Source organism: Quercus lobata, chromosome 8 (genome assembly GCF_001633185.2).
Source record: "Quercus lobata isolate SW786 chromosome 8, ValleyOak3.0 Primary Assembly, whole genome shotgun sequence".
In the NCBI taxonomy this organism is placed as follows: domain Eukaryota; kingdom Viridiplantae; phylum Streptophyta; class Magnoliopsida; order Fagales; family Fagaceae; genus Quercus; species Quercus lobata.
Genome location: NC_044911.1, coordinates 23,336,343 through 23,361,415, shown reverse-complemented (window position 1 = coordinate 23,361,415; position 25,073 = coordinate 23,336,343). Strand labels below are relative to the sequence as shown.

Below are 25,073 nucleotides of genomic sequence, written 5' to 3'. Positions count from 1 at the left end.
ATATAGGATAGGAGTAAGAGCTAGTTATTTAAAAAAATTTATTAATTATATAATATATTTTAAATATATTAAATATATTGGTGGGTTGGGTTGGCTTTGGTGGGTTTGAAATTTTATAATCCAAACCTAACTCGACCCATTATCAAAAAAAAATTTATAACCCAACCCACCCAACTCACCAAGTCCTAAAAACTGATCGAATCTAACGGGTTAGGTTAGGTCGGGTCGAGTTAGTTTTAGCGGGTTGGCTGCACACCTTATTACCCCTCGTTAAAATAGACAAAATAACCGAACCGTCGGTCCAAAAGACATAGAAAATGATGACTTCCGCGAACGTGAGATTTTGAAAATTACGAAACAATCAACCTTGCCCTATTCTCTTGAAATTTGGCGCTTATTTTCTGCCTTTTGAGTTTGACACCTTCTTTCTCTAGAATAGTGGAGGAAGTAGAAGGAAGAGAGACAGTAGAGAAACGAAGCGGAATTGAAGTCTGAAGATGGTGTTTCTTCACAATAAAGTCCCTTCTCGTAAAAGACCGTCCTCTTCTTCCTCAACCGTTCCCCCTTTCCCTCCTCCCAAAATCCCCAAAGCCACAGTAACAACACCAACACCAACACCAACATTTGACAAAATGGTGTCGATTCTTGCGGAGGCCGGCTGTACTCTCCTCAACCCCGCTGGTCCACCATGTCTCCCCTCCCAACCCCACAAGTTCCGCAGCCACCTCCACCGCCTCTTCTCTTCTCCCGATGTCCGCTCCGATTTCCTCTCCGCTTTCTCTTCCTACATTCATTCTCCTCATCATCTTCGCAGGTTTAATTTCATCACTTCATGAACAGAATTTATGGCTTACATTCCACTTCTTAGTGTTATAATTATTGTTAAATGATTAATTCATCATTTTTTAATTGATTAAGTTTGAACTCTATCTTCACTCTACTTCTCATTTAAAAATTCCACACACTCACACATATATTTGTGTTAAAATTTAGGTTAGACTATTAATTCAACATTTCTTAACAACTTATTCTTTTGGTAATTTATCGTGGTGTCAGAGTAAGTGGTTCTAAGTTCGAATTCTGTCTTCATTTAGTTAAAAATCCCACTTATGCTTAAATGATTAAATTTACAATTTTCTAACGGATTAAGCTTTTGAGGGGGTAATTTATAACTTAGCAATCAAACAGTCTAATCGTCCGCTAACATAATTTGATTAAATATGTTTTATGTATGAAAATTTCTCAACATTTTGCAACATTTTCTGACTTGCAGGGTTCTCACCCCTACGAATAATTATGATGGTTTTGGTTCGACCAGAAGCAAGAGTTTAGTCCAGCATCTCTTGCTGGTCCCCTCTATCCAGCTAGACCTTCAAAGCATGCTTCTCGAGAAGCTTCCGGAATATTTTGATTTGAATGCAGAACATTCTGGAACACTTGTAGATGATATTGCTAGGCTTATTGTTAATCAGTTTCGGTGGCTTGATTTCATTGTTGATTCCAATGCCTTTGCTAACAAATTGATGCAAGTCCTTTCGATTTGCCCTCCAAATTTAAAGAAAGAGATCATTGGATCATTGCCAGAGATTATTGGCGATCAAAACAATAAGACTGTGGTTGATTGCCTGGAACAAATGCTTCAAGAGGATTCGGCTATCATTGTGCCAGTGCTTGACTCTATTTCGAACCTTAATTTGGATGAACAGTTGCAAGAACAGGTATATATATATATATATATATTTTTTTTTTTTGGAGACTTTGTTGTCGAGAAAAAATTTGGGAAACAAATGTTCCAAGTATTTTGAATCCTACATTTAATGTTGTTTAGTTTCCCAAGACAACTTGCCACATAGCTGAATTGAGCTCAATGAACTGAAGGTTTCTGCCTTTTCATTTCCTAGAAATAATAAGTATAAGATTCAGAAACTTAATTTCTGTTTTTTGCTTTAAATTGACAGCCACCAAAGAGTGCATTAGGCATTGTTTGGTGGCCAATGAAATATGGAGTCTCAAACTTTTGTTCTTTGGTACTGGAAAAACATGACAATTCACTTAGTCGAGTTGGATGTGACTGATTTTTATTTAGTTGATTATTTCATTTCTTGATAAGCCATGAATACTGGGACTGTGATTTGTACTATCCCTATTTTGCTTCATTTGATCAGCAGTCAAATATGAGTAAAGCTACCATTTTTGTGTTCAATAGCTCGAATCTAAATAGTTTTTATTTATTTATTTAAATTCCAAGGTCATCAGCATTGCATTATCATGCGTCAGAGTGATTGATGCGGAGCACATGCCATATCTGCTTAGATTTCTGCTGCTATCAGCGACACCAGTAAATGTTTGGAGGATAATCTCGCAGATTCGTGAGCAGTTAAAATTTGTTGGTGTATCAAATTCTCGTGCATCACAACACAGTAAAATCAAAGGAAAGTCGCTTGTAAACAACACAGAGGCTTCAATTCTTGATGCCCTAAGATCAAGTCTCCGATTCAAGAATGTATTGCCCTTTTCTTTTGCTGCATAGGAATATATGGCCTTTGCTCTGTTGTAGTCTGGAGAATCTTTTATACTCATTTTATTAGATTTTTGTATTTGTTTCTATCCACAGTTACTCTGTCAGGAGATTTTGAAACAACTGAACTGCCTTGAGAAACCTCAGGATCACAAAGTCATTGACATATGGCTGCTTATGCTCATTTATAGTAACGGTGAGTCCCTGCAGAAGAGCATAGTAAAAATGTTCAAGAAAAAAATTATTGAAGATTGCATTCAGACAGTTATGCTTGATCAGTGCATTTGTGGAAACAAGGAATTAGTGAAGGTATCTATACCAATTACTTGGAATCACTTAACTTTGATTTTATAGCTTTTTTTATTCTATCTGCTTGTCTCATTGATTTTCATTAGGATTATTTCCCGTTGTTTCTTTCGTTGTCCGAGTGCCTGTTGGCTTGCAAAGAACAAAAAGCAAGGGAGTTTGGAATTCACATGTATACTTGTCTGTTTGAAGAGTTCATAGATATTTACTCAAGGCAGGAAGTAAGCAATTTCAAAATAAACTAGTTTGTTTATAAATGATGAAAAAGATTCTGGGAACTGTTTGTTGTGGTTTCTTTGCAGGTTTTAGGTGCACTAGTTACTCATGTTGGATCTGGTGTTACTTCCGAAGTACAGTCTGCATTGGAGACTATGACTCTGCTGGCCTCCAAATTTGCACAAGATTTGATTCCTCTTTCTTCTCATATAACTGGTGCCTTGTTTTTTTCTAGATTCATGTGCATTTTCTGAAGTGATCTGTTTCCAAGATTTCTTGATGTCTTCTTTGTTCTGAAATTTAGGTATTTTGGACTACTTGGATGGATTTAGTGTTGAAAATCTGCACAAGGTATTTCATAGTATTGTGTGCTTTCTTATATAAGTGGTCTACATGGCATTGTTTCACGGGCTTTCTTGTTTGTGTAGGTTTATGAGGCTTTTAGCCATTTGGCACTTTCAGCTCGATCAAGTGCAAATTCATATGGATCTTCTATTGCAAATAAACTATTGATGATAATAAGGAAGCAGGTACTGTAAAATCCTTTTTGGTATGGAATGTATACATTAATTTTTTGATCATTTTGTTGAATTTTGGTATCTTTGTTTTGGTTGTATTCATTGTCTTTATACTGTTACTGTTATGTGTAAAGTAATTTGATTTGTTCTGCCCCTCCCATTGGGTAGGTAAGCAATCCAGATCTGAAGTACAAGAAGATGGGTTTAATCGGAACTCTACAGATAGTTTCCTGCTTTGGAGATGCAAATAGTGTTTGTCGTGCATCTGCATCTCAGGTTGGACCTAGTAGTCATTCAATTAGAGATATAGAGAGTGTTTGCATCCAATTGATGTTGTTTTCAGTGCTAAAATATTTCAATGAGCTAATGATATTTTAATGTTTTTATTTGTGAATGATTTCTTTGAGATGCAATCAGCATTAGTTTCTTTGGTTTTGTCATGTTCTGTATCTTACCAATATATTCTAGATTATGCATTCACCATTCCTGAACATCATTTCGCACAGAAGTCAAACTGTGAAGAGGCTTTGGAACTCTTGAATACATCTCTGGACTCTTGCAAACAGTCGCCCTTACCTTTGATTTTGTTTTATGATGAATTGAATGTAATGTTGGCCAATAGAACTCTTCATCCATCAATTATGGAATGGTAAGTTTAAGTTTAACAACCTGATGCTGGTAATTTAATGCTACATAGCAATATGGGAAAATAATATTGTAATTTTGTTTTACTTTTTAAAACTTGTTTGTATGTTGTAGGGTTGGGAAACAAGTAGGAGAGTTCGAATCTGTTTTTTTGTCTGATCTTGAAAGTGGAAAATTGCCTTTTAAGGAACCATATTTTGGTTTAGAAGGTGAGTTTTAGGTTGTGATGCAGTGTAATCCTGTTTAACCTGTAAAAAAATTGTGCTGGGCTACTGATTAAAGTATCTTTTCTTGTTCTTTTTTGCAGGTGAATTGTGGATGAATTTGGATGGTGATATATCTCCTGTTTGTTTGAACATTTTGCCACTGGTTTCCTCTTCGATGCAGTAATATTTTGGCCATATTCTTCCATGTATTGTACCATTCAAAGCTTGTTTAAATGACTGAATGCTAAAGTTGAAATATTGTTGAATGCAGGTCATCTTCTTTACAGATTCTTCCTGCTAACTTCCTTATACTATCCACTGTAAGTGCATGGTCCTTTTGGAAGTGAGAAGAGTAACAAAATGGGATAAATAATTGGGATTTTATGTCAATCTTCAGATTGAGAGGTTGACAAATCAAGGATCCCTTGGAGGAATTGATGCATTACTTGGCTGCCCTTTGCACCTTCCTTCCTCAAAGGTTAGAACCAACAAATTATTATTATTTTTTTTCTAACATCATCAGATTTAGAATACTCTTCTTCAGAGATTCAATGGCTTTTGTCTTGATCAAGGATTCAAAAATAGTAATTCATAAAAGTTATTGAAGGGTTTAAAAGCCTAAAAATAATGGGATGAAGCCTTTGAAGCTGTTCTTGAAGTCATAAATTCTCATATCTTTCTTTTTTATAACTCAACAAAATTTATTTGTTATAGGAAGACTTGCCGAATTGAAACTTTTGTTTTACATAAAATTGCCTATACAAGAAGTAGAGCGTATGCTAAGTATCGCTAGGGTAGTAACTTTGACCCAGGAAAAGGTACATCCTAGATGATAATGTTAGAGACTTGCAATTGCTGGCTAGGGTGACAGACCTTGACAAATCTAGGTACTAAGCAAAGCTGAGTTTTTTATTTATTTATTTTATTTTAAGAATTACATTTAATATAAACAACAACAACAATGCCTTAGTGCCAAATATTTTGGGGCTTGCTGATGGATTCTCCATAGATTAGTTTGGGTCAGCCACTTGTATTCTTTTCTGCCATTTTATTCTATCCGAAGTCATACCCATTGTTACTTCCAATTGACATATCATTTTTTACTACTTCTAGTAATGTTTATATTTGGACTTAACTTTTTTTGTTCCCTCAACTTGAAAGAATTATTTTTAATATAGTTGTAAATATTTTCCAAAAACAAGAAGATTATGGAAGTAACTTTTCATGCTTGGAAAGTTAATATTGCAATCGAAGGCTGCATAAATGCTTTGGAACAAACCCAATTGCCAACTTTTAGAGTTAACTTTCTGCCAATACCAGAAAGAGCCCTTATATATATTTTTACTCAATGTACTCAAAAGAATAGATGTAGTGATGAATAAAATATTTAGTTATGTTGGCCTTCTTTTTCTTTTCTCATTCCATCTCTCTTTCCTCCTCTTTGATATTTTGTCAGTATTCATGGTATTGTTCACAAAGGACTAACTGAGTGTATATTAAATTTCAAGAACTAAATAGACACTGAACCAAAATTTAGGGACCAAATGTATATTTTTGCGTTTTATGTTTTTCTTTCATGTTCTTGGACTTGGCAATTAAAGATTTAGAAGCAAGTTTGAGAGGCTTTAGCAGAGTGAAACTTTGGAGGAAAGAAGGGTATCAAAACGCTTTGTTTGTTTCCCTCAGCATTTTCTTTTTTGTCTGGAAGGTCCTGCAATGGTAGACATAGCCATGTTTGTGCCTTCAAATGAGCTTTTCTCATACAAGTTCTTGAATTCATCTTTCATGTGACCCGGCTGCATGACACACCTGCTTTGCTTGTTCACAACATTGGTGAATATTGCAAGATTGAAAAATATGTTGTTGTTAAGTCCTGTAAATCTTAAAATTTTGAAGGGGGGTGGGGGGGTGGTGGAGTTGGTATTGTTTGAGGTGTTCAATGGTGCTTTAATAAATTTAGACAGACAACAGGCCACTTCATCATTCTCATTTGAAGAGCTTCAGTTGCAGTTTTCTTTTTGGTTTTTTTACTTTTATTTTTATAGTTATGATTTGTCCTCTACATTAGAAGTTTAGAACATTTCATTCCTTTAATATCGTTTTTTCAATAATTAAAATTGGATTGGTCCATTATTTAACTTACATTTATTCTTCTATAGCTTGATCCAAATTAATTCATTCATGAAAAAGAAAAAAAAAGAAAATTTTATTTATTAATTTCATTGTACGAGGGAATTCTTCCTTGCTAGTAGAGCTTTGAATTTGACCCCTCAATTTCATTAATTTTATGCTCCCAATCTGCATATCAAATTGTTATTTTTAATTATTCAACGTAGCTTTTGATGTTTTTAGTTTTATCTTGATTTATAACTTTTATTTGTTATTGTGATTTGGTTTGGCTTCTACATTCAAGTAGTCTGTGAATACTGCTGGGTTTGCCTATTGCATTGATAAATTTTTGGCTTGTGCAATACCAGTACTTCTCTGGAGCTGGTTGGAAGTCTTTGGCAGAGAAGCAAAAACAAATTGTGTGTCTATCTCTCTATTATGCAGCAAATTGGATACGGGAACTGGTACAGTCATTAACTTTATAAATTTTGCTTTCATGTTTCAAAGGACAGATTATTAACATTGTAGTTTGTTACACTCCTGCTGCCACATGAAGCTCAATGCCTTCTGTACACAAGTAGAGGGAAGAATTACATGTACAAGTCAAGCTACAAAAGAGGATACTGTTTTCAAGCTATTGAAGCGTTTGAGGAACCTTGTGTATGTTCTTGTGCTCTTGACAATGTTTACACAAATGGTCAGTTTTTATTATTGATGAATTGCAACTGTGGAGTGATTCACTGAGTAGTGCTTAACTGAAATTTTGGATAGGCTCGGCCAGGCCTAATCAGTCTGCACCTTTCATTTCCCATTCTACATTAGCCAATGGCTCTAGCTTTAATGGCACTTCTCCCCTAGTAAGCACAAGGTGGGAGATGATGTTGTTTGAGACCCACTAGGTGTGTTTGTAACTTATCAATTAAAAAAAAAAAAAAATCCCAACATACATTCTGTAGACTCCAAACTAGCCCAAGCACAGATCTGGTCCAAAATTTTTTTAACTTATTGATTTCTGTTTGACAATTTCTATAATTATCACATAGCCAGAATGGAGTGATAAATATTTATTTTTGTTAATAGGGTATTTATAGAAGAATATCTTTAGAAAGAGGAGCTGAAATTCATGTGTCAACACTCACCATTTGTATTCCAAATATGTAAGGAAGTTTGTTATAAGAGAGAAGGGAATATTCTTTGAAAATCATAGTTGGTGAGGATGCCTTACCACAATGACAGCTGATGAGGAAACCTCAATAGATATACCTCACAACTGTACTATTGTAGTGTTTTCTCGATTCTTATCACCCAATGATATCACTCACACAACACTTATGCAACAATGTTAGCTCTCTAATACTCTCGCTCAAGGTGGAGCATATATGTCATATAAGCCCATCTTGCAACTTATTATTGACTCTGACTCCTATACAATGATTTTGTGAAGATATCTGCTAGTTGCTCTTTTGACACATATGGTGTAGTGACTTCTCCACTTAGTAACTTATCTCCTTCAAAGTAGCAATACACTATAATGTGCTTATTTCTATCATGGAACACAAGATTGGAGGCTATGTATATAGCGTCTTAATTATCACACTACAGTGGAATGAGATTAGGTACTGAGAAGCCCAACTCTTCAAGAAATGTTGTAACAAAGTCAACCCACTAGTATGTGCCATCACTCCATATTCTACTTCAACACTTGACTGGGCGATTACATTTTGTTTCTTACTTTCGAATGTGATGATATTTTGATGGGGAATGTAACTAGCAGCCCCCTTTTAAAGACTTATAAGAGGTGAGGGAAAGTTGGTTCTAGTGTTCACACATTAATTTGATGGAGAGCTATTTTGGGACCTTGCTTAGTCATCTATTTGTTGTTGGATTAGTTTTAATAAAGTTTTACTAGAATAAGGGCAATTTGGTAATTTCAAAAATATGGAATAACTTTTAAGTCTTATTTTATGTTTTAACTTTTAAGTCCTTTTCCTATCTAGTTTAGAATAACTTTTTTTAAACATGATACACTTCATACTTATGCTGATCGTAAGTAATCTATTGAGGATCCATAGCTGACTCCAAAACAATTTTGGAGTCTAAGGCTATTTTGTTGTAGCATTAGTGTTCTAGATTTTTTTTTTTCCTCGTTTTTAATTTTTGAGATTTTAGTTTAATATAAATTTTATCTCTATGCTCCAATTAGTGTTTTTCAATAGTCGAAGCCTTTTATCTCTAATTGTTATCTTTGTCCTTAGACATTGATTTACATATGGACACTTATTTTTGGCCATATTAATGGATTTTACACACTAATACACATGTAATTTCATTTTGCACTCACAAATACACATATATTGTAAATGCTTTCTACAAAAATATTTTATGTTGAAACAAACAGGACATAAAAAGGAATTGAAACTGTAAAAAGACAAATACAAATTGAGAAAAAGGGGCGAACGAGTGTAAAACTGTTTGATAAAAATTCCTGAAATGAAGTTGTTAGAGGTATTAGGTTTATATGAGTAGGCCCAAAAGGCCCAATTCTATTGTAAGCCCATGTATGTCTAACCCTAGCTCTCTCTTCCTATATAAACTCATTTAGGGTTCATTGTAACTGGGTGAATTGAGATTGTAGTAAAGATGTAGCCATTAAGGCTTTCTCTCTATGGACGTAGGCCGTTAGGCCGAACTATGTAAACCTTGTGTTCTCTCTCTTCTTTTATACTCTTTCTCCACTCTTATAAAGTCTACATGGTATTAAAGCCACCTTCTTGTCACCATGGTTTTCTGTCCTTACGGTGTTTTCAAGAGAAATCTTTGTCTTCCTTAGTGTTTCTTCGTGTTTGTTCTCTTTGGCCTCACACTACTACCATCAAAACTCTCTAGTATAGTCTAGCTGCTGTCAGAAATCGCATCACACTATAGGATTACTGCCTTCCACAAACCACTGTCACAGAGCCTCCTTTCAACCACCACCATCAAGATTGTTGATGCCGTCAAGATCCGAAGTCCTCTCTATCTCTACAGAGTTAGACTGCACCCTACCTTTGTCAAAACCTTGCCGCACTATCCTTGCCTTAGTCTTTACACTACTATGAAGTACTCAAGTTGGGTCACGCACTCATGCTTGAAGCTCTTGGTGCGATAAGTTATTGTTGAATGTAATTGTAGTCTCTCATGCTACTTGCGTTGAATAGTCATTTTGAGGCATCCTCCTCTCCTTTAATGTTGGGTAGATTAATGATATTCCTTAAAGTTAAAGCCTTATTCTTCATGAACTTCTCAAAAGTCTTTTTGACTTATTCTTCATAAACTTCTCAGAAGTCTTTTTGACTTTGACAGTAAGTGATAAAGTGATGGTGTTTATACAACTTGCTGCCACGCATTATTTACTACAACAATCAATCTTGTAGATTGCTCCATGTGGCATTGCTGGATATGTAGGTGGCTAGTGAAATTTGGTCTTCAACTTTTGGTAAAGGTAATCTTGTTGTGGACATTGGCCGAGTGACTTTCATATTTTATAGCAATATGGGCTCAATAGATTGTAGTCAAGGTTTTCTCTTGCCATTGCTTCTAGCCACTATACAGGATCATCCTAATTTATTTCCTGTCGTGGACAGCATATGGACAACCTTGACAATTTTGGTGATTTTGGCAATATTCAATGCGCACATGCATACTTGATTTTATTGGCTTTCTTTCTATGGTCATGCGCACATGCATACTGATGTAGCCTTTTTAGGACCTTATTATCTTCTGGCAGTCTTTTATAGTCGTTTGTTGTCATCATTAGGGGTGTCCAGACCCGACCTAGACCCGTCGGACCGACCAACCCGCCCAATCTCCACCCGATTTTAGCCTGAACCGATGCTCCTGTCGGTCGGTGACCGGTTTCCGTGCCCAAGACCCGACGCCGGCGGGTCGAGTGGCGGGTTTTCTTCTCCAAAACCTGAGCCACCCGACCCGACCGACATTATATACAAATCCGGCAATATTCGGGGAGATCCAAGCGAGATTTGGTGAGATCCGACGACATTCGAGGAGATCCAAGCGAGATTTGGTGAGATCCGGCGACATTTGAGGTGATCCAAGCTGATTTCGGCGATTTTTGGCGTAGATCTACTAGGTTTTTGCAGATTCCGCTGAATTTTTGAAGATTCCGGTGACGTTTGTAGGATCCAGCGACTCTCTCCACCAACCCGAACACCACTCGAACCCAAAACCGACTCGACCGAGTGACGCCGGTGGTCGGTTTTGGGTCCCTCCGCCTTCCACCCGATGCCGGCGGGTCGGGTTCGGGCTGGGTCCAAAACCGACCCGGCCCGACTTGCAGATAGCCCTGGTCATCATTAGCAATTCACTTGTTCATTATCTGATCTATTTATAGTTGTCTTCATGGTCATCTTCAAGGCATCTTTGAGTGATCTTTCTTCATCTTCAAGGCTTCTTCATCTTTGCAAGTTACATTCCAACCTCAAGCTTTTGTCAAGCCTCCACCTTGAGTTTGAGGGGGGTGTTAGAGGTATTAGGTTTATATGAGTAGGTCCAAGAGGCCCAATTCTATTGTAAGCCCATGTATCCCTAACCCTAGCTCTCTCTCCCAACATAAACCCATTTAGGGTTCATTTTAACTAGGTAAATTGATATTATAGTGAACATGTAGTTGTCAAGACTTTCTCCTTTCTCTCTGTGGACGTTGGCTGTTAGGTTGAACCACATAAACCTCGTGTTCTCTCTTCTTTTTACACTCTTTCTCCACTCTCATAAAATCTACAAAAGTAAATATGTTGCAAAGAAAAAGAATCAAAACTAAATTTAGAGATTTTTGGCCTTCTGATGGTAGAGATAAGACAAACGAAACCTTGAAACATAAATGTGGATGGAATTATTGCATACAACTAAGTGATATTACTTGATAAGTATTACTTACAAAAAATAAAAAATAATAGTCTCACATCTCTTAAAAATTGGGTAGTTAATTCTTATTACTTTTCTCTTTATCTTGATAATTTTAAACATTGACATTGACATGGGCCCTCCCTTATTCAAAGATGAAAAAATATGGTTTGAGACCCCTATGTGTTTAACCTTGCAGAATCAATTCTCCTTACGTATTTTTGAACGAGGCAAACACTTCATGAAGTCAGTATTCATGGGCAAGAATGCAGTATTATGGTTGATGAAGAATATAGAACACACGGTGGTCGGAATCAATCCCAAACAGTTTTTTACGCTTAGGGAAGGAGATATCGCGTACACTTTGCAGCGCGGATCAAACTCCTTTGGTCAGTTCCTTTTAGTGTCTGAACTCAAAGTTGGTAGGCATTAAAGATGGTGGATTTCACGCTGAGAAGTCACCGGCGCCAGCGATTTAGGTGCGAAATCAAACATCAGCGACGGCGATGGGTGTTGGTGATTGTGAGATCGTGGTTGGTCAAATCGAGACGATGGGTAGTCTCGCGAAGCCCTCGGTGGTAGCTAAGTGTACTATTTTCGATGGATTTAGTGTCGAGGAGTCATTGACGATATTGGACAAACCCGATGAAGATTTAACCCACTCCATGAGGATGATGATGAACCCTAATGGTGATTATGAGAAGTCTGCTCCTTAATCCGAGACAGTGGGTTGCCTTGTGGTGTCATCGGTGAAGGTTGAGTGTCCTGTTTTCGATGACTCTCGCGTCGAGAAGCCTTTAATCACATTGGGTAAGGCAGAAACAGAGGGTGTCAGGGCATCAGTTGGGCTTGTATTGTCTAATTCTGTTCTGAGTCTATCGGGAGCTTAGATTGGGGGTTTTGGTGTTCAAGATGGAGATAAAGGTAGTCGGGCTGATTGTGCAAATGATGTTCAGGGGATAGATACTTCCCATCAGGTTACGCAATTATCGGTGCTGGCAAACCACGGTTATTCTGTACCAGGAGTATTGACTGAGGTAGAAGCACTTAGTGCAGACCTAGATTTGGGTGATGTGGATAGCTTCTCCCCTTTGATGACTATAAATCCTATGGGGTTGGTTGTGTTGGTGGAGTTGCATAATAATATCGAGGTGATGGGGGTGGAAAATCCATTGAATATTTCTAATTGGGTGAAACATAGAATCCCTAGTTTTAGTAAAATGATGGGGTTTTCTTTGGGACGACATGAGAAGATGTGCATAATGCTTTTACAAAGGCTTGAGAGGGAGATTGAGGTTGCTAATCTGTAGCATAGGAAAGATGCAGCCCATTGGAAAGTTGTGTCCAAGGATAAAGGGAAGAGGGAGTTGAGGAATCTGATTTCCTTGGTTAATTATGATGGTAGATAGTCTTCGTTGACTGCAACACTGAGATTGGAGTAGGGAATTAACAGTTTTTATGACGTTGAAAATGGTGTTATGGAATGTTCGAGGATTGAATGACTTTGGAACCGTTTGGTAGTTAGAAATTTACTAAGAGATTGGAATTGTGATGTAGTTTGTATTCAAGAAACTAAGCTTGCTGGTTGGATAGACAGTTGGTTTGCAGCTTGTGGAGTTGTCCTTATGTAGATTGGGTGGCTTTGGATGCGGATCAAACAGTTGGTGAGGTTTTGATGATGTGGGATAGGAGGGCTTTAGAAAAGTTGGAGGTAATGGTGGGTTACTTTTCAGTATCGGTTCGATGGTAGGATGTGGGGGATGGTTTTATTTGGGCATGTTCTGGGGTTTATGGCCCAAATGATAATAACTTAAGGGGGCAGATGTGGGATGAGCTAATTGGAATTCAACAACTTTGGGATGTTCCATGGTGTTACATAGGGGATTTTAATATCATTCGCTTCCTAAGTGAACGGTTGGGGGGATCGCGCCTTACTCCGGCTATGGAGAATTTTTCTGAGTTCATTGAGGAGCTTAATTTGATAGATTTGCTGTTGGAAGGAGGGAGTTATACTCGGTCTATTGGCTCGGATCAGCCTTCGATGTCCAGGATAGACAGGGCTCTGGTTTCTCATGATTGGGAGGACCACTATCTGAATGTGATCCAGCGGGTTTTACTTCGTCCTATTTCAGACCACTTCCTTATATTAGTGAAGGTTAGGAGGATATTGAGGGGGAAGAGTTCGTTTAGGTTTGAGAACATGTGGTTAAAGACAGATGGGTTCACAGAAAGGGTTTCATTCTTGGTGGAATCAATACTCCTTCTCAAGTACTCCCAGTTTTGTGCTTGCCAAGAAGTTGAAGGCTGTGAAAGGAGACATTATTCAATGGAACCGTAGTGTGTTTGGAAATGTAGGTCGTCAAAAGAAAGAATTGTTGGAAGCCTTGAAATTATTGGATGCTAAGGAAGGGGAGTATGGCCTTTCTGAAGTGGAGATAGGTGAGAGGGTTGTGATGAGATCTCAAATATAGAACCTTCTTTTTTTGGAAGAAGTTTCGCGGAGACAGAAATCGAGGATGCTTTGCATTAAGGAAGGAGATAACAATACCAAATTCTTCCATAAGGTGGCTAATTCTCAAAGAAGGTTTAATCATATTAGTATGCTGGAGGTGGATGGAGTTATTTATGAGGACGAATCAGAGATGACAGACCAAGTAGTACAATTTTGTAAAAACTTGTACAAGGAGACAGAGGAGTGGAAGTCTTTTGTGGAAGGTTTGGAGTTTAATCAGATTGAGGGGCTGGAGAGGGATTGGCTTGAACGAAGGTTTGAAAAGGAGGAGATTTTTCGAGTTGTCAAAGAGTTGGAAGGAGATAAAGCTCTAGGTTTTGATGGTTTTCTATGGCCTTCTATCGCCATTGTAGGGGAGTTGTGGAAATGGATGTTTTAGCTGTGTTTGAAGAGTTTTATCAACACAGTAAGTTTGAAAAATCTCTTAATGCAACTTTTATAGCCCTAATCCCCAAGAAGAATGGTGCCTCCAATAATCGAGATTTCAAACCTATTAGCTTGGTAGGGAGTGTATACAAGATCTTAGCTAAGGCTCTGACAAATTGCTTGAAAGAGGTTTTAGATCAACTGATATCTGAGACTCAGAATAGTTTTGTGGGTGGTAGACAGATACTTGATTCAGTTCTTATTGCTGATGAGTGTGTTGATAGTAGGGTGAAGAGTAAGATTTCGGGGGTTATTTGTAAGCTAGACATTAAAAAAGCCTATGATCATGTGAATTGGGAGGCTCTTCTAGATTTGTTGAAGAGAATGGGATTTGGGGTGAGGTGGTGTAGGTGGATCCGTACATGTATATCTACGGTTCAGTTCTCTGTCTTGTTTAATGGGTTTGTAGCTGATTTTTTTGGGAGTTCGAGGGGATTAAGACAAGGGGACTTGCTATCTCCTATGTTGTTTTTAGTTATGATGGAAGTTTTCAATAAGATGATGAAAAGAGTTGAAGGTGCTGGTCTACTTCGAGGTTTCAGGGCTGATGGTAGACGGGGTGGAGGGGTATGGGTCTCACATCTTTTGTTTGCAGATGATATGATTCTATTTTGTGATGCAGATGAGGAGCAGATTCTACATGTTCGGATGCTCCTTCTTTGTTTCCAGGCTGTGATAGGATTAGAGGTTAATGCCTTGAAGAGTGAGATGGTTCCCATTGGAGAGGTTCCTAATAACCATGTCTTGGCAGAGATTTTGGGTTGCTGGATTGGGTCTTTGCCTATGACCTATCTTGGTATGCCATTGGGGGCGTCCCACAAATCTCTTACTATTTGGAATCCTATTTTGGAGAAAATTGAGTGTAAGTTGGCTGGGTGGAAAAAGATGTATTTGTCAAAAGGTGGAAGATTGACATTGCTTAAAAGCACATTATCTAGTCTTTTGACTTACTTTTTATCTCTTTTTACTATCCCTACGCATGTGGCCAATAAAATTGAGAGGTTGCAAATGGATTTCTTATGGGGGGATTCCAAGACACATTTGGTGGGATGGGATAAGGTGTGTGCACCTTTGGAAAATGGTGGGTTAGGAGTAAGGGAATTAACTACTTTTAATAAAGCCTTACTAGGGAAATGACTATGGCGGTTTGGGGTTGAGAAGACAAGGCTTTGGAGAAGGGTTGTAGCTCTAAAGTTTGAGGAAGAATGGGGGGGATGGACCTCCAAGCTAGATAGAGGAGTATATGGATGTGGTTTGTGGAGAAGCATCCAAATGGGTTGGGAGGTTTTTAGTAAAAATATTCGGTTTGAGGTAGGGGTGGGGGATATAGTGAAGCTTTGGACAGATCAATGGTGTGGGGATTCTCCACTTCAATTGACCTTTCCGGTTGTGTATGGTATTGCCTCCAATAAAGAGGCATCAGTGGCCTCTTCTCTTGATCGGTTGGGGATAGGAGAAGGGAGAAGCTGGGATGTCCGTTTCATTTAGAGACCAAATGATTGGGAAATGGGTGTTGTGGATGAATTTCTCCGTACTTTGGGTTCCAATTTACCTCCAACTGAGAATGGAGACCGTATGCGATGGAAGTTGACGAAGAATGAGGATTTTGATATCCGATCGTTTTATAATAAGTTAAGAGATCCATTGCCCATTATCTTTCCTTGGAAAGGTGTTTGGAAGGTTAAGGCCCCTCGGCATGTTTCTTTTTTTGTGTGGATTGTTGTATGGGATAAGATACTTACAGGTGACAATTTGAGGGGTAGAGGGATGGACTTTGTTGATTGGTGCATTATGTGCCGTAATGGGGAGACGGTGGATCATTTGCTATTGCATTGTGGTAAGGCTCACCGGTTGTGGAGTTTGGTGTTTAGATCATTTGGGATTGCATGGGTCTTGCCAAGATCGATTGCGGATACTCTCTTTGGTTGGTGGAATTGGCTTGGAAAGCATTCGTCTAGAATTTGGAATTTAGCTCTGCTGTGCTTAATGTGGTGTCTTTGGAGGGAATGAAATTGGAGGACGTTTGAGGACATGGAAAGTTCCTATGACTAGCTATTGGCTTCGTTCAATGGCTCCCTTTTTGACTGGTCTAGGGCTTGGGGACTCACCTCTTGATTCTCTACCTATGTTCCTTAGCTCACTCCTTTGTAATTAGTATCTTTTCTTTTTGTTTTTTATCTTCTTTCTCTGTATTTTTTAGACTCTGCCTTATGGCTTTCTGCATGGGGAAGTGTTCTTGAATATACATCTTTATTACTTATCAAAAAAAAAAAAAAAATTAACAATAAGTCAATAAGCACAACAATTAAAAAAAAAAAAAAAAAATCCCACACACATATACCAATAAAACAATATAGTTAAAGTAATAAAGATAGTGATACAGAGAATTAATTACAAAGTGGAAAACCTTTCCAATTGAAAAACCATTATGGGGACACAAATAGTCCCATAGAAAATCCACTAAATAAGGAATAATTACAATAGTCAATGACTCACAAAACCGTTGTAGCCAAGACTCTCTATGCAGCCTCTGCAAACGCGTTGCTTGCCTTCATACTGCAGTAGTCCCAAAACCTTTGGAATCCTCATCTAATTCACCACGAACTCCTTGCCCGCAAAAGGTAGAACCTTTGGCACTCCAAGGTTTGACTGCAGTGAACCTCACTGGATATATAGCTCGGTGGTTTTAGTCTCAAGCAATCTCTTTGGGATTGAAAGATGAATGGGCTAAATAAAATATGTATTTCTATAAAGCACTAAGTAAGGGTCTTTTATGATCTGGGCTATATCATGGGGATTTGAGGAATAAGTGCACAAGATTGAGAAACTCAAAATATTAAGAGAGATAGGAGAATTTTTCATTCTCAAAGGAAATTACTCTCTATATGGGTTGAGCAAACAAACCAAATGGCTGATGGCTTTATAGAATAAAATCTTCCTGTTTATGTAGATTTTCAGCTTGGAAGCATGGGGAGCTCAGCCCTCTCTTTTCTTGAACAAAAATAGCTCTCTAACAAACATCCAAAGCTTGCTCAAGTTGAAAATGGCTGCTGCAAGTTGCTGAGCAAGTTGTGCATTCGGAATTGTGCAGAGATAACTCAAGATGCTGGGCCCTTTTTTAAAAACATAATCTGATGAGCTCACTCGAGTGGGCTTTTTCTCACTCAAGTGAGCTTGCCAATGAGCTAGAGGCAAAAACTCTATCTAACTACAAAAGCTGATGCTGAATATCTCACTTGAGTGGGCTTGCGCTTGCTTGAGCAAATATCTCTTGCTTGAGTTAGATTGCTTGAGCACGAATATCTCTTGCTCGAGCAAGATCTTTTTTATGGCAGATCTGAGCAGCTTCAAGACATATTTTTTGACTTCGCAAATTCACCATGAATTACAACTCTTTCAAGTAATGCATTTTCACAGATATTTGCCAATCCAACTCCTAATGAAAAAATTTTAATTTTTTAAAGAAAGATTAAGAATGGAGCCCCACTTCTTAATTCAGTTTCAGTGTTGGAGTTCTGTATGCTTTAATCTGTGAAAAACAGTGCCTTTTCCATTAATGTTAACTTTTAATAGAACTGATTGAAAAACACAAATGGTGTTTTATATATGAGTGTGTGTGTGCGCGCTCGTACCCGCGTGCGCACTTCTTTATTTTTTCCCCCTTTTTTGAGGTCAGCAAGGGTAGACACTCTTTGCTTTGTTATGCTGCAACTATTTTATTCTGATACTGTTTTACTTCCTATTTGATTCTGAATCTGAGGTTCTAAGAGTTAGAAGGGATGAAATGCCTTACCTCCTACTTAAATGTGAAATCATGGTTTTAAGAGTTATGAAGAAATGAAAATGTTTTGGATGGAAAGTTTTGATTATTATAAAAAAGATGGTTAAAATTGGGTTTTATTTATGAGAATTGACGATATGTTACAAAGTATTTACTTCCGGATTTTGGTATAAATCATTTCTAGTTTCATCTGTCCAAGAGTTGGTTTTTCCTTCAAATTGTCATTTCTGTCATGATATTTTGATCTGTCTGTCTTGATAATGCAGATTTCTGGAGATCTTGTTGAACAATTCCATTGAAGGGTGCTCTATATCTCTACCTGAGCTTCATTTTTATGTTGATCATTTTGGATCTCCACTCCCAAACCGACATATGGGGCACATTGAAAAGAGTAAGCATCAGAAAGCCCAAGACAGCAACATACAAAAAAACAGGAGACATAAAAAGACATCGAAGGTCTCAAGTTCAGATGCTAATGAAAAACTCAGGCAGCCAACAATATTGGATGCTTTTAAGAAAGTGGGAGTTGTGACTAGCCAAGAGGTGCCAAATAAGGAGTCTTTGGCTTCAAATTCACAAGGAAGGGCATCTAATTCAGCAAATCAAAACTTCTGTGACTCTAGTGAGCCTGATATTATAGAAGTTTCTGCAGTTGCCAAGGCTCTGGAAGTGCAGAGATTCAAATTCAGGCCCCTTCTGGTTCAATGCTTTTCCATTTTGGCATTTTCAGAGGTGTGTGGGTGTAGATAGTATTGGCATGAGTATTCATTGCATTTTCAAAGCATTACCTGCAGGATCTTGTGAATTAGTGTGACTATAGTTTTCTGAAACTAATTTTTTAAGTAGTTATATTTTCTTTAATGAATAGCAAAATAAAATAATTTTATTAATTTTACTAATGAACTGTAATGCATGGTTTTAAAAACCAACACGGTCAAAGAACCGTTTTTACTCCCAGTCCCCAGTTTTGACTGGTTTTACCGGACCGGATTGGTTCCCTGTTGAACTGGTTCAACTGTCCGGTCCGGTTTTTAAACTATGCTGTAATGTAGAAATTAGAATGCATTATTTCTCCTACAATTCAGACAAAATCTCACATTTAGGATCCTTTGATTTTATTTACCATCAATCCATTTTCTAGGAGGCTGAGTAATTTTCTGTTCTTGACCTAAAAATTCACATACTCCCATATTTAGTTTTTTTTTTTTTTTTTCCTTAAATTATGATGTAACTCATCTCCATCGCATTGGATTCTGAGAGTGCTTAAGAAAGTGATTAGGAGTAGGGTTGTATTGTCTTGTTTTAACATAGATGCATGAAGTTCATATGACAAAGTTATGTGAAATATCTGCTTCCTTTGAATATGTTTTCCAAATGCTAATTTAATTGTAGAACTAGAGATAGTATGGAGACTGAGCACAAATAAATTCTATGACCTCATTAAACTGTTCTTGACCTAAAAATTCACATACTCCCATATTTAGTTTTTTTTTTTTTTTCCTTAAATTATGATGTAACTCATCTCCATTGCATTGGATTCTGAGAGTGCTTAAGAAAGTGATTAGGAGTAGGGTTGTATTGTCTTGTTTTAACATAGATGCATGAAGTTCATATGACAAAGTTATGTGAAATATCTGCTTCCTTTGAATATGTTTTCCAAATGCTAATTTAATTGTGGAACTAGAGATAGTATGGAGACTGAGCACAAATAAATTCTATGATCTCATTAAAATCTAACTTGTGCATGACATGAAGTAGTTTTTCCAGTAAAACTTGTTTATTTGTAATAAAAACACTTAGTAACCTGATAAATAGTTACCTTTTTAAGTTTACTTATCCATGCTACAAATATACTCTCTAAAAGGAAGTGATAACACTATTAAAGGCACTCAGAATGTGTATTGCACATGGCTACAGCTTGGACATGGTTGGGATCGTGTTCACAAATTAACATATAAATTTAAAATCAGATACTTTCTGGACACATTCGGATACTGTTCTAACTGAGAAAGAGAGAGGAGAGTAGTACCTAAAGATTGATTGCATGGATTGGAAGTGAGAAGGTTTCAAAGTGTTTTGAGTGCTGATTCTAGCTCTTCCACATTTGACTTTTGATTTCTCTCTAGGTTTTGTTTAATGTGGAGAGAGAGAGAGAGAGAGAGAGAGAGAGAGAGAGATGCCTTTAAAACTGAGGAGTAAGTGGAGTAATATGTATAGGGCTGACGGGAGCAGTGCTATATAGGAGTCATAAATGGGCAGATTAGATTTATTTTTGGTTGGTTTATGAGCTTCTTAAAGAGTAGTTATTGAAATTATCATCTAAAATTTTTAGGTAGGAATCTATTATCAGGTAGGAAGCTATTATCAGCATTTATACACACACACACACAAAAAAAACTGGTTGCCTTGGTTATAATTGCTTAGTTTTTCTCAAAAAAAAAAAGTTACAATTGCTTAGTTAAAAAATCCAGCATTTGTTACTGATCAGTAATTAGTAGATGAAGCTGACAATTATAACTCACTTCGCAAAAGGCCATGAAGCTCAAATGCCAATTCTGAAACTGGTGCTTGTTTCTTATTATTGAATCTGATTGCTGTTAGTCTGTGCACCTAACAATTTTAAGCTTAGTGAGATTTTGAAGAATAACTGTTTACTTGCAGTTTTGGTAATGGAAAGCTTCTGTGCACTGGGCTTAGAAGTATAACTATAATTGTCTAGTCCTAGATAGGTTAGGCTTAGCAGTTGGAACTTGCAAGTTGTGAGAGAAAATATTTTATGCAAGTATACGTCCCCTCAAATTTTGTGTTCTATTTTACATATAGAAAACAGGACCATTGATTGCCACAATGTGTAGATTGTCAAATAGAACTTCCAGAAAACTACGCTCTGTGTTGAACTACTTCTATTTTATATGTTTCATTGCTTAATGACATAGATTTCCTGTAAGTGCATCATAGAGTTAAAAATCATGCTGCTTAGTCTTGGATTTGTCCATTATAGATGAATGGAAGAGTGTGGAGTTATATAATGTGTCTTTTCAAATGCAGAATCAAGGTTCCTGTTGCTCTGATCCTGCTGCAGAGGTACCATTTTAATTTTACACTGATAATGGTTTACAGGTTCTTATTTTCCTTAACCCCCTTATAGATAACAGAAACCATATATTGTCTGCTAGTTTCCCCTATATCTATACCTCCTCCGGGATCTTCACTACAAGCTAAATTGTTTCACTCCGGGCAAACAATTCTTGGCTAGAAGCTTGAGTCCATCAGCTGGTTTCACCAGGATGACAGTGGATGAATTCATGAGCAAAATTAGACCACTTTTTCCAAGTATTAAGAAGCATTTTAAACGTGTAGTTTGTTCACTGAAAGAAAGTAAGATGATAGTATTCAACTTGGTTGGACAAATAGTATACCAGAGCTTCGATATTCTTTTAATCTTAGATCGGATACTTTATAGGTGATGAAACTTGTCAAGAACATTGGAAAGTTCAATCTGCTTCTGCTAAGAACCCAGATGTATCCAATCTTGTGCTTTCAAGATCCGCAGTTTCTACATTGGTTTTCAAGGAAACACTTTGTTGTTTCAGTAAGGTGAACTTTTTTACTCACTGTGTGTGTGTCTTTGTACCAAATCTGATACTTGATCTTGCTGATTCATTACAGAAAAGTTGTGGTATCTAAAACTATTAAACACCTGTTCTAATATTTAAGTGCAGATGCTAAATCTTCCTGCTATTCAGAGAGAAAAGCCAGTTCTCTCTGATCTTCTTGAAGCCTTCCAGCCCAACAAAATACCGGATAGTGTTTTATCAGACATACAGCCCAACATTTTGCCTGGGACTTTAGAATATTTATATCTAGGCGCTTATTCATATATAGAAAGTGTCTTGAACACAGGTATAAACTCTGATATGTTTCCTTTTGTCGGTGTTCTTTAATTATTTCTGTTATTATTTTTAACCATATTGGTATTGGCATCTGGTTCCTGCAGTGTGCTCTTTTTCCTTTACTCTGGCATCAGAATCTCTTCTTACTCTAGAATCTATTGTAAACTCATTCCAGAATATTCTGGATAAGTTGGAGGAAAATGGTAAAATCACACACTCAGAATGTATCCAGGGGGTTCTTCCTGCATTGCGCAGCAGACTTGGAGCATCTGCTCAGAAGCTTTTAAGGCATAACTGGGATAACAGCCAACTTGAGAGTGGTTGGAAGAGCAGAGTAAGAATGTCTATGTTATGTTTCCTAGCTCTTTTTCTCCATATTTGTAATTTAGCCATGATTAGGGAATGATCTTGGAACTTATTGCAGTATGTGTGTTTGCATATATGTTGTTAAAACCTTCTGCTGTTTGCAGGGAGAAATTATACAGAAAATGTTGCACATTTACTTGGAAAACAGTGAATCAACTTCTGATTTGCTGGATGAACTAGCCTGCGATATCTTGCCTCAGGTGCTTGAATTTGTTCCATACTTTTTGAATTGGGTTGGACATTTTACCTTCCAGACTAATGGTGATATTTTGTCCTTATGCTATGTGTCAATTATAAGGGGGCCATTTTGAAACTAGAAAGTGATCACCCTAATACCACCTATGTCTAGATTTTTGAGATTGTGTCCTTTGTTAAGGAGATGAGAGTGTACTGTACACAAAGGAACTTAATGAGTATGGATTTATGAAAATGAAAACAATAACACTGACTTGGTTCAAACTTGGATATATCGTCCATATATAATTAGAACCTGTCAACCCATTATGCATTGTTTGCTGTCCTTACCTTCATAATATAGAGTTCTCTCTCTGTAACAGGTTTCCCAAACTAAGGAAGGGGCTGATCATCATGGTTTCCCAACTTTATGTTCTGCAACATTTGTTTTATGGTACCGGGTACTGGTAAGGCATCTCCATTTTCCTATTATGATTGTTTTATTCTATTTCTTGATTGAGATGTTACAGAAGATGGTGTTATGTGCAGCATGAAGTAAATCTTACTATTCTTAACAAATTGGTAAGCTGTAGATTCTATCTTTGAATCTGTGATCAGATGAGCTAGTAAAATTCACTATTTGTCAAAGAATAAGAATTTTTGTCCTTCCCTTTCTTATTATTAGGTCAAGGAAGTCATTCTTTTAGAGAAACCCAGAGCTGGTGTTCAAGTTCAAACCGTTGAAAAACTATTGATCAAACTACGACAGTCTGTGAACGTAGTTGTATCATTAGTTAACATGTGCAGAACTCACCATAAGGTAAAGAAACAGAACTCGGGGGTTTCTTTGTTAACATTTGTTTTGTGTTTCATGGTCACCTTCTGAAGCACAGAAGCCATAGGGTAGAAAAATATTCACATTTTAAAATGATGGTACAGGTAACTGTGCATGCCATGGCTGTCAAGTATGGTGGGAAGTTTGTCGACTCTTTTCTGAAAGGTATAGGTGTGACACTTTTGATAACAATGATCTGAGGTGCAATTTTTTGGGTACTAAAATCAGAATGCTTTCCAGTTTTTGACTTCTTGCAGGCCCACTTCAATATGTTCAATGAGCTTATAATCCAATTGGTATGATAAGGTGCACAAAATCTCTTGTGGCATGATTAATTGAAATACACATTCTAGAGATTTGAGCCTTTTTTTTTTTGAATCAGGTGAGAGATCTTCAAAAGGCCACAAGAACAATTCAAGCCCTATGTTCTGAAGCAAAGGTTTAACCTATATTCCTACTTTTTTTGTTTTAATATAATTTTATTAGTAAAAGAATCTGAGATTAAATGACCTACATCCATCACTTTGTTTTGGTTTTATTCTTTTCAAAAGGGCTTGAAACAAACGGTTATCACCAGCAAAATCCCTGCTACAAAGAGATCTATGGAACGTTTCTTGTTCTGTGTGAAGGCTCTTCTCCATACAACATCAAGTGGATGCTCTTTCTGGATGGGTATGCAATATACATCATTGGTTTTCTTGTGGGTTTTTTTTTTTGGGTTGGGGGGGGGGGGGGGGGAGGGGAGCCTTGAATTATGTCTACTCTAATATAAATGTGTAGATATGTGTGCAGATTTGGATTGTGAATGTATTGTGCAGGTGTGTTTGTTAAGTCCTGCAAAAAAAAAAAAAAAAAATTGAGTTGAAATTAGAAAACAAATACATACTTTTAATCCTTTATAATTATGCTCTGCTTTGGTTTTATTCATCAAACGTCTTATTTATCCTTGTCTGTAGATTGAGGTGGTTAGTCAGTCCAAGGTGTCCTCATTATCTGTGTGTGTGTGTGTTTCAATGCTAAGTCCTAACCATTCATTTCTGTTTTGATAGGGAATCTAAAGCATAAAGACTTGATGGGTCAGGTGGTGAGCTCCCAGGCATATGCAGACGATCAAGATAATAATGAAGAAAATTCAACAGAAGCTGCTGATGATGATCTACCTGCCACAGTTGCCAGTGAAGAGGAAGGAGAAGCCGAGTGAACGTGACAAGTGCTTGATTGAAGCTAAAACAAACTGAATTTGGGGTAGTATAACACTAATGAATTAATCATGCAATCCTGGTGTTGTCTTTTTTTTTTGCTAGGGTATCCTGGTGTTGTCTTAATGCAACATGACTTGGGAAAAAAGGGCTATAGTAAAATACGGTAGGGGCAAAGTATGGTAAGTGTACAGATGCATATCATTCAGCTTCTTTTAACAAAAGCATATGTGAAAATATGGAAACGACAAAGATTGGAAATGAGTATATATTATTATAATATGATTGTTTTGGAAAATTTTGACAAGCAAAAATATGGCAATTTTTTGTCAATATCTCTTTTGGATATATATAAATACGTAATGATCAGTGTGTTATGGTCATGAATACTCAGAATTCAGAAATTGACTCAGGAATTCTATTTGAAATAATCATGTCCAGTAAAAGAAATTTATTTCAACCATCATCAT

General features: G+C 37.1%; 1 protein-coding gene across 5 annotated transcripts; it reads left to right on the top strand.

The window, feature by feature from the left end:
• The first annotated feature begins 348 nt into the window (after positions 1-348).
• Positions 349-24,901, top strand: LOC115955669 (Fanconi anemia group D2 protein homolog). Of its 5 annotated transcripts, none has more exons than XM_031073901.1 (31): positions 352-814; positions 1,274-1,718; positions 2,249-2,503; positions 2,615-2,827; positions 2,914-3,045; positions 3,127-3,256; positions 3,345-3,391; positions 3,469-3,570; positions 3,727-3,834; positions 4,068-4,207; positions 4,318-4,412; positions 4,511-4,589; positions 4,681-4,729; positions 4,807-4,887; positions 6,887-6,982; positions 7,075-7,178; positions 18,403-18,868; positions 21,185-21,220; positions 21,313-21,514; positions 21,600-21,733; positions 21,859-22,039; positions 22,134-22,363; positions 22,500-22,595; positions 22,953-23,036; positions 23,119-23,151; positions 23,255-23,389; positions 23,509-23,569; positions 23,645-23,700; positions 23,787-23,843; positions 23,956-24,076; positions 24,454-24,901. In XM_031073901.1, the coding sequence occupies exons 1-31, from the start codon at positions 498-500 to the stop codon at positions 24,603-24,605; spliced, it is 4,437 nt and encodes a 1,478-aa protein (XP_030929761.1). In that variant the 5' UTR covers positions 352-497; the 3' UTR covers positions 24,606-24,901. The 5 variants fall into 5 exon arrangements, 3 of the variants coding, with proteins under 3 accessions (XP_030929761.1, XP_030929760.1, XP_030929762.1); XM_031073900.1 differs by having other exon boundaries at positions 4,065-4,207; XR_004084171.1 differs by lacking the exon at positions 24,454-24,901 and having other exon boundaries at positions 350-814; positions 4,065-4,207; positions 23,645-23,710; positions 23,956-23,990.
• The last annotated feature ends 172 nt before the right edge of the window (positions 24,902-25,073 follow it).

Bases quoted from the DNA above. Each gene is read 5' to 3' on its own strand.
- LOC115955669 (XM_031073900.1), top strand. From the start codon at position 498: ATGGTGTTTCTTCACAATAAAGTCCCTTCTCGTAAAAGACCGTCCTCT. The intron at 3,046-3,126 runs GTAAGCAATTTC...GTTTCTTTGCAG, and splicing joins ATATTTACTCAAGGCAGGAA to GTTTTAGGTGCACTAGTTAC. The intron at 18,869-21,184 runs GTGTGTGGGTGT...TTTCAAATGCAG, and splicing joins CCATTTTGGCATTTTCAGAG to AATCAAGGTTCCTGTTGCTC.